Genomic DNA, 11,817 nt, shown 5'->3' on the forward strand with positions numbered 1-11,817 from the left:
TTTTTTTTTAATATAATATTCAGATAAAAAGATGAAAGAAATGATATCGAGAAAATATTTACAATTGGTACTTTACACTTTACGAATTTTGTATGCATTCGGAGAGGAGGGTACGAATGAAAGGAATGAAAATTCTGAGATAACATCGAACATTATCCAAAAATACTCTTCCTTTGATAAGGACGAAAGTTTATCTAAAACGGGAGGAGACATTAATACGCCTACGAAAAGTTTCATTCCTGAATATGTTAAGAAATACAAAGAGCTATATTCTTCACCTGAATTTAATAACGATCAAGCCCGAATTCATTTTAATCTATGCGCGGAATCAAATGCGATAGACGGAATAGGTGAGTCTATAAATACATCTGGATCTCTTTTTACATGGTGAGTGCATACCGTGACAACAAAATCGTGTGTCAAGTCATTTAAAAATTAATTTACAGAAATTATATAATTTATTTTAAACTAATACAAATTATTAGATAAAATAAAAGCAATTTAATATATAGAAATCTATTAATAAAAAATATTTCATTTAAAAAGAACATATAAAAGAGAGAAATGATTATTTTTAAAAAAATACAATAATATAGTAATAGTGATAATAATAATAATAAATTAATTTTCAAATATAACATTTTTTTTTCTGCGCAGTACATAATGCATGTTTTTGCAATTTGCGTGTAGAGGTAAATAAAATATGTAAAAAATATTGTATAAACAAATATCGTGAAAAAAAATTAAGGTGTGCCCATATGTTTAAATATAAATTAACAAAAAATAATAAAATATGTATATTTGTTTGAATATTATATATATTAATATATTATATATTAATATTATATATATTATATATATTATATTATTATATCTTATATATTATTATAGTTATAATATAGTATATATTAAATCTATGAACTGTAATATGCGCTATGAAATATTTATTGAATTTATGGAAAAGAAGGAAAAAAATAAAAATAAATTTTTGTAGTTTTAGAGATTGAAGATGTAAAGGAATTGACGGTCAGAGTAGTTGATACAGAAAGTATATCAATTTCTTGGATTGGGCCATGTCCAGCTGTAAAGGATATTCTACTGAATTATACTATTGTAACATACAATGATCAGATCAAAAAATCGAAAAATATAACAAATCAGTCATATTATATAACATATAATGTTACCGAGCTTATTCCATGTACATCTTATACATTTGAGGTATTTGTAGTCGTAGGACATATTAGATCAAATGGTATTAATATAACGCACAAAACGAGTTCTAATCGTGAGTATCGTTGATGATATATATATGTATTTGACGTATTATTAGATATTTAACGATTGATCAATGCACATATTTACATTTACATTTTAGTTACCTATATCGAAAATGTCCAAAATTTATTTATTTCTGAACTTGATAATACTGAAATAAACAATGAGAATAAAACTGGCGTGGAATTGACTTGGGATACTCCTAATAAATATATTAATTGTATTAATTATTACAAAGTTATAAAATGCATTGAAAATAATTGCGATGAAAATAATAAAGAAGTTTACATTACTAACATTACAAAGTATATTGAACAGAGTCTTGATCCTTGCACAAAATATATTTATACTATTAAAATAGTAACTAATTCTACAGAATCAGCTGGAGAAACCAAATCTCACATAACAAGAACAATAAGTAAGATTTTTAAGATTATAAGCTATGAAAAAAATTACATATATATATAAAAATATAAACACTATTGGTATAACTTATCCATAGCACCGGGTGAGCCACAGTCATTGATCGCAGAACCCGATGATCTTGCTTTAAAAATTCATTGGTTACCGCCAATAATTGGAAGACGATGTGTTCAAACATATCGTGTTATAATATCTAACATGGAGTCAACTTTTTATAAAATCTCGGATACCACAAATACATCAATAGTTATAAAGGATTTACATGCTTGTACTTCCTATATGATTCGTGTTATTGCATTTGGTAAAGATTCTTCAAATGGAATGTTAGCTACTACTGAAGGAAGAACAAATAAAAATAGTATGTAACAGTGACATTGAAAATCTATTTATTTAATCAGATTACTAATTATAAGTAATTATATTATTTGTTTTAATTTGTTAGTAACACAATCTCCTGTATTATTTGCATATGAACCTGGGATTTTTAATATATCAATGACATGGAGTATTACAAATGTAGCAAATAATTGTGAACTGGAATCTTTAATAGTTACATGTAATTATGTGAAAACGAATGGACACGGTTACGTACCAAAAGCAGGGAATGTTCAAACAAGCTTGAATAATCATACGATATTGGCAAATATAACAGTAACAGATCTTAGCCCTAATACAACATATTTATGCGAAGCATTTGTTATTAATGAGGCAGGAAACAGTTCATTAAGTGAACCAACAAACATTACAACACTAGAAGATAGTAAATATTTAAAAATACATATATTATTGTGCATAGCAAATACGTGGAATATTACAGTATTAATTCTTTTTAGTATTACCTCCACCTACTATTAACGTAATAAATGTAACAGATACTCAATTTATCTTTACTTTGGAGAAGCCCACATATCTGCCAGAAGTATTGATAGAGTATGAAATAAAATTTACATGGAATAAGTTATCTGAAAGACCAGAATCGTGTACTGATAATATTTCTGGTCTTGTTATCATTAGAAATATTACTGCCACATCATTTGAATATTCAAAAGGAAAACCGTACACTAATTATACTGCAACTGCTAAAGCTAGAACTGCTGCAGGTTGGAGTAATGATAGTAATGTTATAACATTTGTAACAGAACCAGGAAGTATGTTTTATACAATAGTTTTTCTTTTTTATAAATTAAAAATATTATATATTTATGATCTGATTTATTATTACAGTTCCATTAGAACCCAATGAAGAATATATAAAATCAATTACTATAGATGCATATAAAGCACGCAGGTCTACTACATCAGTCACCATTTTACTTCCATTATTTTCTGATGATAATGGTGAAATTAAATATTATGCTATTATGGTTTCAAGAAAGGGATATAATGTTGCTTCAAAAATGAAATTTAATTTGACCCAAAATGGATGGCCAAATGTTTCATCATGGGAGGAATCCATGAAAAATGATTTTTCTATATCTTACCAAGCTACTAGACCAAGATGGCAACCTTTTCGTGAGTAAAATATAAGTAAATAAAAAAAAAAGAAGAAAGAACTTTTCTGCTGGAATATATAATTGATAAGTATTTGTGTATTCATTTTAGCAAATTATATTGCTGACTATGGTCACATAAAAGCAGTAAAATATGTACTTGGTGAAGATACAGCTTGTAAAGAAATATCATCTAATTCAAATGGACGATTATATTGTAATGGACCACTTAAATCAGATACATGGTATGATGTTAGAATGCGTGCATTTACTTCTGGAGGTTTTACGGATTCGCCTACTTTTTTGATAAAAACAAGTTTGTATTAAAACAGATCACGATGAAATAAACTCTATATATGTGTTACATTCATTTTTATTATTCTATCTAAAGAATAATCTTCATTGTAGATGCAGAGTTAGACGTCGGAGCTGTAATTGGAATTGTGCTTGGAATTTTACTTTTGGGTATTTTGACAACTACAATGCTTCTTGTACGAAAATGTTCTCCATATACGTGAGTTCAAACTATTCTTTTTTTTAATTTTATTTTTATTGTTTTTTTATAGAACTTTTTCAATATGAAAATATTATATAGAATTAATTTCTTCAATGTAAAGACATTCAATATACATATAGTTAGTTACATTGGTCAGTTACACATTTGTGAGAAATAATCAATATTTATTCTGTGACTCAGAAGGATGTTATAGCTATAAGAGCCAAGGCCATTGAATGCATTTGTCATATGAATGCAGAGTATATGTCACATATAGTAGTTACAAAAAGTAATGGTTAACCACAAAATCATAATTAGTCATATTATATGTTTATCATTGTTGTATTTAAACTAAAGTAATACAAATAGTGTTACAACTTCATTAAAGTTCAGTCATTATATTTAGTTACGGTTTCCAATTTTTGATGAAGTAAAACATATATTTTTTGAATAAAGTGCGTGTACTAGAATTTGTTATTCTAATTTAAAAAGTATTCTCTCATTACTAAATTTTATTTAAATACAGTTGATCATATGATATCAATAATGATTATTAATTATACTTTGTATCATTGCAATTGAATATATTCTAATAAATTCTGATTAATGATTTGGTTCATTGTGATCAATGACTTGAATTGTGAAAATAAGTTTTAAATTACTAAATATTAGGCAATTTATTTTTATTATTTCAGAATATTTCGTCAGTTTTTAAATGCTGATATGCCTGGATCACCAATACCTACTCCATTTACAAGAAAAAAATTTCTTGCACATTGTCAAGAACTTATTGACAATCCTGGTAAATTAAGTAATGAATTTAGGTTACTTCAAACTTTAAGTGTGGATCTACAAATGCCAACGAATACTGCTTGTTTACAAGCTAATAGAAAAAAAAATCGATATTCTGATATTTTACCATGTATGAATTACATATCACTTAAACATAAAGATTCTATATACAAATCATATTAATTTAATATTCATGTTTACAGATGATTTCTCAAGAGTTAAATTAGAAGTAATTGATAATGATCCTAACACCGATTATATTAATGCCTCATTTATAAAAGTAAGTAAAATATAAAATTATGAATTTACTATACATTACGATACACTATGATAACACATAAATTAAATGATAGGGTTATAGTGGAGAAGATGAATATATAGCTTGTCAAGGACCAAAAGAAGATACAACATATGATTTTTGGAGAATGATTGATCAATATGAAATAAATATTATTGTTATGTTAACTCAATTAGTTGAAAAGGATAAAGTAAGTATTACTTCATATGATAGTAATGAACTGATTATAATTCAGATAAAATATTTATACACACTATTTTTTTAGGTAAAGTGTCATCAATATTATCCAATAATTAGAGAAACTTTTGGATATGAAAATATAACAATACGATGTACAAGCGAATTAGATTTTAGAACATACACTCAAAGGACATTGATATTGCAAAAGGTTTCTATTTAGTATAAAATATTTTTATTATATTTTTGCTATAAGTTATATTTTAATGTTGTTACTTTTATAGGAAAATAAAAAGAAAACGATAACACATTTTCATTTTAAAGAATGGCCAGACCATGACGTTCCAGAGGATTTTGATTCAATGATCAATTTTTGTCAAATTTTGCGTCGTAATATTGGCACTAATAAAGGTTTTGTTGTTGTCCATTGCAGGTATTACAATATACTGTTATTAGAGAACAACATTATTTTTTTTTTTAATAATAAATTACAAAAATAATGTGTTAATGATGTAAATATATTTTTCTAGTGCAGGAATTGGTAGAACAGGTACTCTCATAGCAATTGATATTCTTTTACAATATCTTAGAGATAATAGAAAACTAGATGTGTTTGGAACTGTCTATAGATTAAGACATCATAGAATAAACATGGTTCAACGAGAGGTATGCAATAGAATTAAAAATTATAGAAAAGGTCATTATATATGCAACAGATTAATTACTCTGATAACACGTTTTTTTTATTATTCTAGAGCCAATATACCTACATATATAACTGTTTAATGCAGGTTCTTAAAAATCCATATTTTTTAAAGACGTGTAAGTTCTTCAACAATAATAATAAATAATTAGATTTCTTGACAAAATAAAAATAACATTAAGCTTATTTATAATACAGATAAGCCACCTCCTGTGGATCCAGTGCATGATAACAATTCTAAAAGTGCAAGTGAAACAATGAACTCAGATGGCAGCCATAAAGTAAATCTTGAAACATGTATGTGACTTTTTCACATAAATTGCACTGATTTTGTTTGTTATTATTAAATTATTATTTAGATAAAACTGATTATAAATACTACTAAAAAAAAGTAAACTTTTCACTATTTTTTTTAATACTGATAAAATGAATCTTATTTAGGAGCAATATTTACTCTATTTTCAAATGTCAACAAATATATGATCAAATATGTGCCTTGTCAATGTCTGACTCAATGAACGTAAAATTGAACAAAAGATTTACCTAATGAATTTTATAAACTGAACATGAATTCTATACAACTCCAAAAGATAAATTTGTACAAAGTTAAATTTTTACAAACCAAAGTAAGCAACTTAATCTAGAGTAATCTTGAATAGATTTTAATTCATTTTAATTGAATAATGGTGCATATTATTTTTTTTACAGAACAATATAATAATGAAACTAAAAGAGACGATAAAATATAATGAGAATAGCAAACATGGTAAAATTACTTTTATTCTCTTTAGTTAACTCTTTAATGTATATACTTATTGTGTGAACTAGCCATTAATAATAATTTATAATGTTAAATATAATTGTAAAATATTTTATCACGTATGAAGACTTTAAGCAAATACTTTAAATTTCCCAAACAACAAATAAGTGTACGCCGTGGCGCCTTGGGGAACCACGGCTTTTTCACAAAGTGCCTCGAAATATTAGAAAGTATTCGTATAATTTTATTTCTATTTCCAATTCTGTGATAAAATGCAAAATTTAGCAGGCTTGATGTAAACCATTAACTCATTTAATAATAACTGTTTGCAGAAACCTTCACAAATAAAACATTTTTATGTATTTTTAGTCAATCTAATAAAAAGAACTTCTAATTTTTTTGTAAGACAAACTTGTTAGAATTTGACATGGAGTACCTTAAAAAAATTTGAATTCAGCAAGGTCGCCGAAAATAGAAAAAGTTTACAAATCTCTGCTTAAAGTAATTAATAGCATATAATTGTAATCATGATATTATATAAGCGTAAAATTATTAAAAAATATATTTATAGATTTTTATTGTTATTAGACAAAATATTATAAAAATGTAATATAAGAAATATATACATATATATTTCTCTATATGTAACTTTTTTATCATTTATATATATTTACCATTATGAAAATTATTTATATACAAACAGTACTGTGTAGTACACTTAATTAGTTTAACATTTTAATGTAAAATAATACTTTCTGCATTTAAAATAAATAAATTTATTAGATAAATTAATATCGATATTTTGTAGAATAATCTTTTGGTGAAACAACCAAACCACGTCCTTTCCTCGCACCTCTATAAACTGTTTCAATAATATCTATCATTTCTTGTTTATCTTCAAGTGTCCAATTAATTTTGTTATTATTTCCTGTACCTAGATCAATCATTATATGTTTATTTCTAAAGAAAAACATAACAGTGCAAGGATCATATAACTCATACCTAAAAAATGATTTATAACAATTATGTCTAATATCTTTTTTATGGTTGCCTCAGTATAATTGCTCAAATAAAAATGACATCAACATTATTCATTAAGTAAACTTACATTTTGTTGAAATCAGGAACTTCTGTGATATCTACTAAATAAATTACCGCAAAATTTTTAACTTTCTCTGCGATGTTATAAAGAACTTCATCCATTTTCATGCATGTTGGATCCCAATCATGACCAAACCTTATAACCTAATCAAAATATCACCAAAGAAAATTTAAATCAAAATAATAAAATGACAACTTTATATGAATATTTTATCGACAATGTTCAATTATTAATTATAAACTTGATTATTTGAATAATATGTTTAAAACTTACAACTACTCGATCTTCTTCTGATAAAATGGCTTGATCAACTTGCCATCCATTATGAAGATGTGATAACATATAAGACATTTTGTTGTATTTTTAAAATAATACTTAAGTTATAATAAAATTATACACATGCAATATATCTTTTACAAATTTGATATTATGCGATAGAACAGGAAAAACACAAGTCCCTTAATATTCTACAACACATTCTTCTACAAATTGTTTAAGACTACGTTATTTCGATTTTCTACCACGATTGGTATTACTGTTTCTTATTGATTTGTTTCTGTCGGTAAGGTAGAGTTACCATTGTATGGACAAAACATAAATAAGTAAATGTTAATATAATAAATTTTTTTTCTTATCCAAAATTTTTCTAATATTATTACTAAGTTTAATCTTAGGGATATTTTTTTGGACAGGTTTAAATTAGATGAACAATCTATTTATCAGTTGAACGTTTCGTCCCTATATTTGGGACTTCCTCAGCAACTCGATCGTTATTGTTCACGAGTCAATATATCATCATTTCTCATTACAGTCATAAGTATTCACTATCTTATATATACAGTCAATTTTAAACCGTTATCCTACCACTTGATTGTATGATTAATATAGTTTTCTTCTTGTTATAGGTGATCATCGTTGCATTTAACAACATATCTTTGAGATTTTTTTCTACTGGAACACCTTAAATGACTACTTTTTAAAATATATGTATAAATGCATTTCTGAAGGCTCACACATGTTTATGTTTTTAATTGATAGTATTGTATCGTCATAACTACATTCTTTGATAGTATTGTACCGTCATCGCGTTAAGTACCTACTATTACCCCCCCCCCCTTCTGGTGTTCAGTACAGAAGTTTACTTATTTATGTTTTGTCCATACGATGGTAACTCTACCTTACCGACGAGTTCAAATTTATTATTTTATATATTAGTCTAACTTCTGACGTGATTATTCATTGTCAGTGGAAATCCCACATAATAGGTTATGATTAGTGACGGAATGCTGAAGTGGAATTTTGTTGGTTATTACGTATGTCGTCTGTTGAAAGATTTTGTTATTACTGTACTTTTTTGCGTAGATAAATATATTTTATTACTATGACTTCGTTAAAAAATACTGTTAAATATATTTATCAATTGCCAGCATTAGAAAGATTTGAAATCTGTAAAATATTAGATCAAGACGATCAATGGGAAGAACTGGCAGGTAATTATCTATTAGAAAAAGTTAAAAATATAAGGTTCTTTCTACTTTTGCATTACAATTTTGAGAATAACATTATCTAGTATTTTTTCCTGTTACAATTTTTTAGGTAAATGGATGCAATATGATGTATCCATTATTTGCAGTTTACGAAAACTAAAAAGTCCTACGAATGAGTTATTAAATAATTGGGGCCTTCAAAATCATACCATTTTGGAACTATATATTTTATTATTAAAAATGAAACATTACAAAACTATGATTTTTTTAAAGCCATTTGTTGATACAAAATTTCATTGCTTATTAAATAAAAACAATGATAATCGTTCAAAGATATCTAATAATCAACAAGTGACTGAAGATATCAAGGATTTAAAGATCGGTATACAAAATTTTAATCAAAGGATTTCTCCGAGACCAGATGCTAGAAAAATAATTGTAGATGAAAATACCAAACAAGCATCTTATAAAATAATAAATCAATCTTTGGATAATCTACAATCTGTAGATGTATCGAGTAACACAAATAATTTACTTGTGCCTTCTTTAGCAAATCGTTTATTATCTCTAAAACAAAATAAAACTAATTCTAAAAAATCTCAATTACCTATATTGAAGCCTGAAGCAACTTTACCATGTGTACCATATAGTGAACTTGAAAGTGCTACAAATAGTTGGTCAAAACATAATATATTAGGAAAAGGAGGTTTTGGAGTAGTTTATAGAGGTAATTTATTCGTTGTAATATTTACTTTACTGTTACATATTAATATCACAAGTAAAAATTGAAACTTTTATAGGTACATGGAAAAACACAAATGTAGCTATTAAAAGGCTCGAATACAAAAAGTCTAATTCTGATGAAAGCTATTTAATTCAACTTAAGCAATCACTTAAAGAAATAGAAATATTGAATTCTTATCCACATGAAAATATTTTGTCATTATATGCTTACTGCTTAGACGGTCAAATACCTTGTCTTGTGTATCAATTGATGCAAAATGGTTCCTTGGAAGATAATTTACTCCTAAAAAATAAAAGTCGGCCGCTCTCTTGGCTGCAACGTCATGAAATTGCAAAAGGTACTGCACGTGGATTACAATATCTGCATACTATTGGAGAAAAACCTTTAATTCACGGTGATATCAAGAGCGCAAATATTTTACTAAATAATAATTATGAACCTAAAATTGGAGATTTTGGTTTGGCGAAAGAGGGTGAAAAAAATTTTATGATGGTAATATATTAATAAATTAGCTAATGTAAAATATTAAATAAGTATTAATCCTTTTGCGACCGCGAAAGGATTAATTAAATAATTTAAAATAAACATTTTAATAATTTCATTGAAAATTTTAATTATATTTTTTCTTTTGTTAGGTGAGTAGAATTCATGGTACGAGACCATACTTGCCAGATGATTTTATATATAAAAAGCAATTATCTATAAAAATAGATACCTATAGTTATGGAATTGTATTGTTTGAATTAGCTACTGGACTTCAAGCTTATGATAATAATAGACCAAAAAATAAATTTTTAAAAGAATTTATAGATCATTTCGAAGATCAAAATCTTCATTTATTAATTGATAAGAAAGCAGGAGAAGAAGATAAACAAGTGTATAGCAACTTTATAGTATTAGGAAAATGGTGTTCCAATCGACTTGCTCAAGACAGGCCTGAAATGGAATTAGTGTTTCGTAAACTAGATGGTTTATAATATTGTTATAGACTTTCATTGCTGATAATAAGATTCAATTGGTATTACACTTGTTTATACTAGTATCTAAGTATTAATAATACTTAGGTATTAAGTATATATTTTATAATTATTGGTGTAGCAATTAATTCGATGCCTTGATATTAAATTCATTGCATCAAAATCGTAATTTTTTTTGACAAGAAATTGGGTAATTGTCTGAAAGATGGATCAAAATCATCGAGAATAATGGAGATTATTTTGAAGAATAACAGATGTATGATTACTTTATAAATAATTACTAAATTTGTTAAAAAGACATCAAATTAATTCCTACACCTAAAATTAACTGTAAAAAGATGTTTAGTTATATGATCTAAATAATGCAAATGGAAAGTGATATATGTATAATTTTTATATATAAAACAAAAGTAAATTATATTTTGTATTATTAACCCTTTCGCTGCGAACAGTGCCTTTAGACGCTAAACTATAGACGCTTCTCCTAGGTGAACAGCGCCTATAGACGCCGTGCATTTTTTTGCATTTGTTACTATTAATAACTGCAAAATAATGGCTATTAATTCGTTTGTCTTCGACGCGTTAGCTGCACTCCGCAGCGAAAGGGTTAAATATTTAATATCTATAAAATCTATAAGATATTTAATATATAAAATATTAAAATTAATTTGTGACAATTTCTTACACAATTGGACAATATATTAAACATATAATTTATTAAATATAATTTAATGATGGTTAAAATAATTATAAATTAATAATGATCTAAATCCTATACAATCTTATTCTTTTTTCTAGCATTGCTGTTCTTGTTTTTACAATAATTTATTTACATATTTTATATTTTTTGGATATTATTTATTAAAGTAATTTTAGTTAGGATGAAAGGGTTCTTTTAGTAAAGGATGAAAGAGGGATGCAAATGTTGATGAATGGATTTAAAGAGTACATGAGAGAGAAAGACAGATACAGATTACAGGTGAGAAAGAGAAAACAATTCCTTGGTTATTGCATGTGAGAATAATAATAATAATAATAATAATAATAATAATAATAATAATAATAATAATAATAATAATAATAATAATA

At 25.9% G+C, this 11,817-nt stretch overlaps 4 protein-coding genes across 5 annotated transcripts; 3 read left to right on the forward strand and 1 right to left on the reverse strand.

Annotated features, from left to right (window-relative positions):
* Positions 1-309: 309 nt before the first annotated feature.
* Positions 310-1,508, forward strand: LOC106793395. 2 transcript variants are annotated; one of them, XR_001382412.1, is made up of 2 exons: positions 310-387; positions 995-1,508. XR_001382412.1 is itself a non-coding variant. In XM_014760291.1 (2 exons), the coding sequence occupies exons 1-2, from the start codon at positions 668-670 to the stop codon at positions 1,300-1,302; spliced, it is 333 nt and encodes a 110-aa protein (XP_014615777.1). In that variant the 5' UTR covers positions 665-667; the 3' UTR covers positions 1,303-1,508. The 2 variants fall into 2 exon arrangements, 1 of the variants encoding a protein (XP_014615777.1); XM_014760291.1 differs by lacking the exon at positions 310-387 and adding an exon at positions 665-692.
* A 35-nt stretch (positions 1,509-1,543) lies between these two features.
* Positions 1,544-6,996, forward strand: LOC106793312 (tyrosine-protein phosphatase 10D-like). The gene is made up of 17 exons (XM_014760120.1): positions 1,544-1,583; positions 1,655-1,696; positions 1,781-2,059; positions 2,144-2,461; positions 2,535-2,849; positions 2,926-3,213; positions 3,304-3,507; positions 3,600-3,705; positions 4,383-4,609; positions 4,683-4,759; positions 4,833-4,967; positions 5,043-5,165; positions 5,239-5,387; positions 5,485-5,620; positions 5,710-5,776; positions 5,856-6,283; positions 6,366-6,996. The coding sequence occupies exons 1-16, from the start codon at positions 1,544-1,546 to the stop codon at positions 5,960-5,962; spliced, it is 2,613 nt and encodes an 870-aa protein (XP_014615606.1). The 3' UTR covers positions 5,963-6,283; positions 6,366-6,996.
* A 55-nt stretch (positions 6,997-7,051) lies between these two features.
* Positions 7,052-8,123, reverse strand: LOC106793394 (thioredoxin-like protein 4A). The gene is made up of 3 exons (XM_014760290.1): positions 7,793-8,123; positions 7,526-7,662; positions 7,052-7,419 (listed from the first exon to the last, which is right to left on the reverse strand). Exons 1-3 carry the CDS (start codon positions 7,868-7,870, stop codon positions 7,206-7,208), a joined length of 429 nt encoding a protein of 142 aa, XP_014615776.1. The 5' UTR covers positions 7,871-8,123; the 3' UTR covers positions 7,052-7,205.
* A 107-nt stretch (positions 8,124-8,230) lies between these two features.
* Positions 8,231-11,494, forward strand: LOC106793407 (serine/threonine-protein kinase pelle). Its single transcript, XM_014760305.1, has 5 exons — positions 8,231-8,336; positions 8,425-9,009; positions 9,116-9,733; positions 9,807-10,243; positions 10,387-11,494. Exons 2-5 carry the CDS (start codon positions 8,901-8,903, stop codon positions 10,726-10,728), a joined length of 1,506 nt encoding a protein of 501 aa, XP_014615791.1. The 5' UTR covers positions 8,231-8,336; positions 8,425-8,900; the 3' UTR covers positions 10,729-11,494.
* Positions 11,495-11,817: the final 323 nt, after the last annotated feature.

This window comes from Polistes canadensis, unplaced genomic scaffold (assembly GCF_001313835.1).
Source record: "Polistes canadensis isolate GaletaPanama2010 unplaced genomic scaffold, ASM131383v1 scaffold_13, whole genome shotgun sequence".
NCBI classification, from domain to species: domain Eukaryota; kingdom Metazoa; phylum Arthropoda; class Insecta; order Hymenoptera; family Vespidae; genus Polistes; species Polistes canadensis.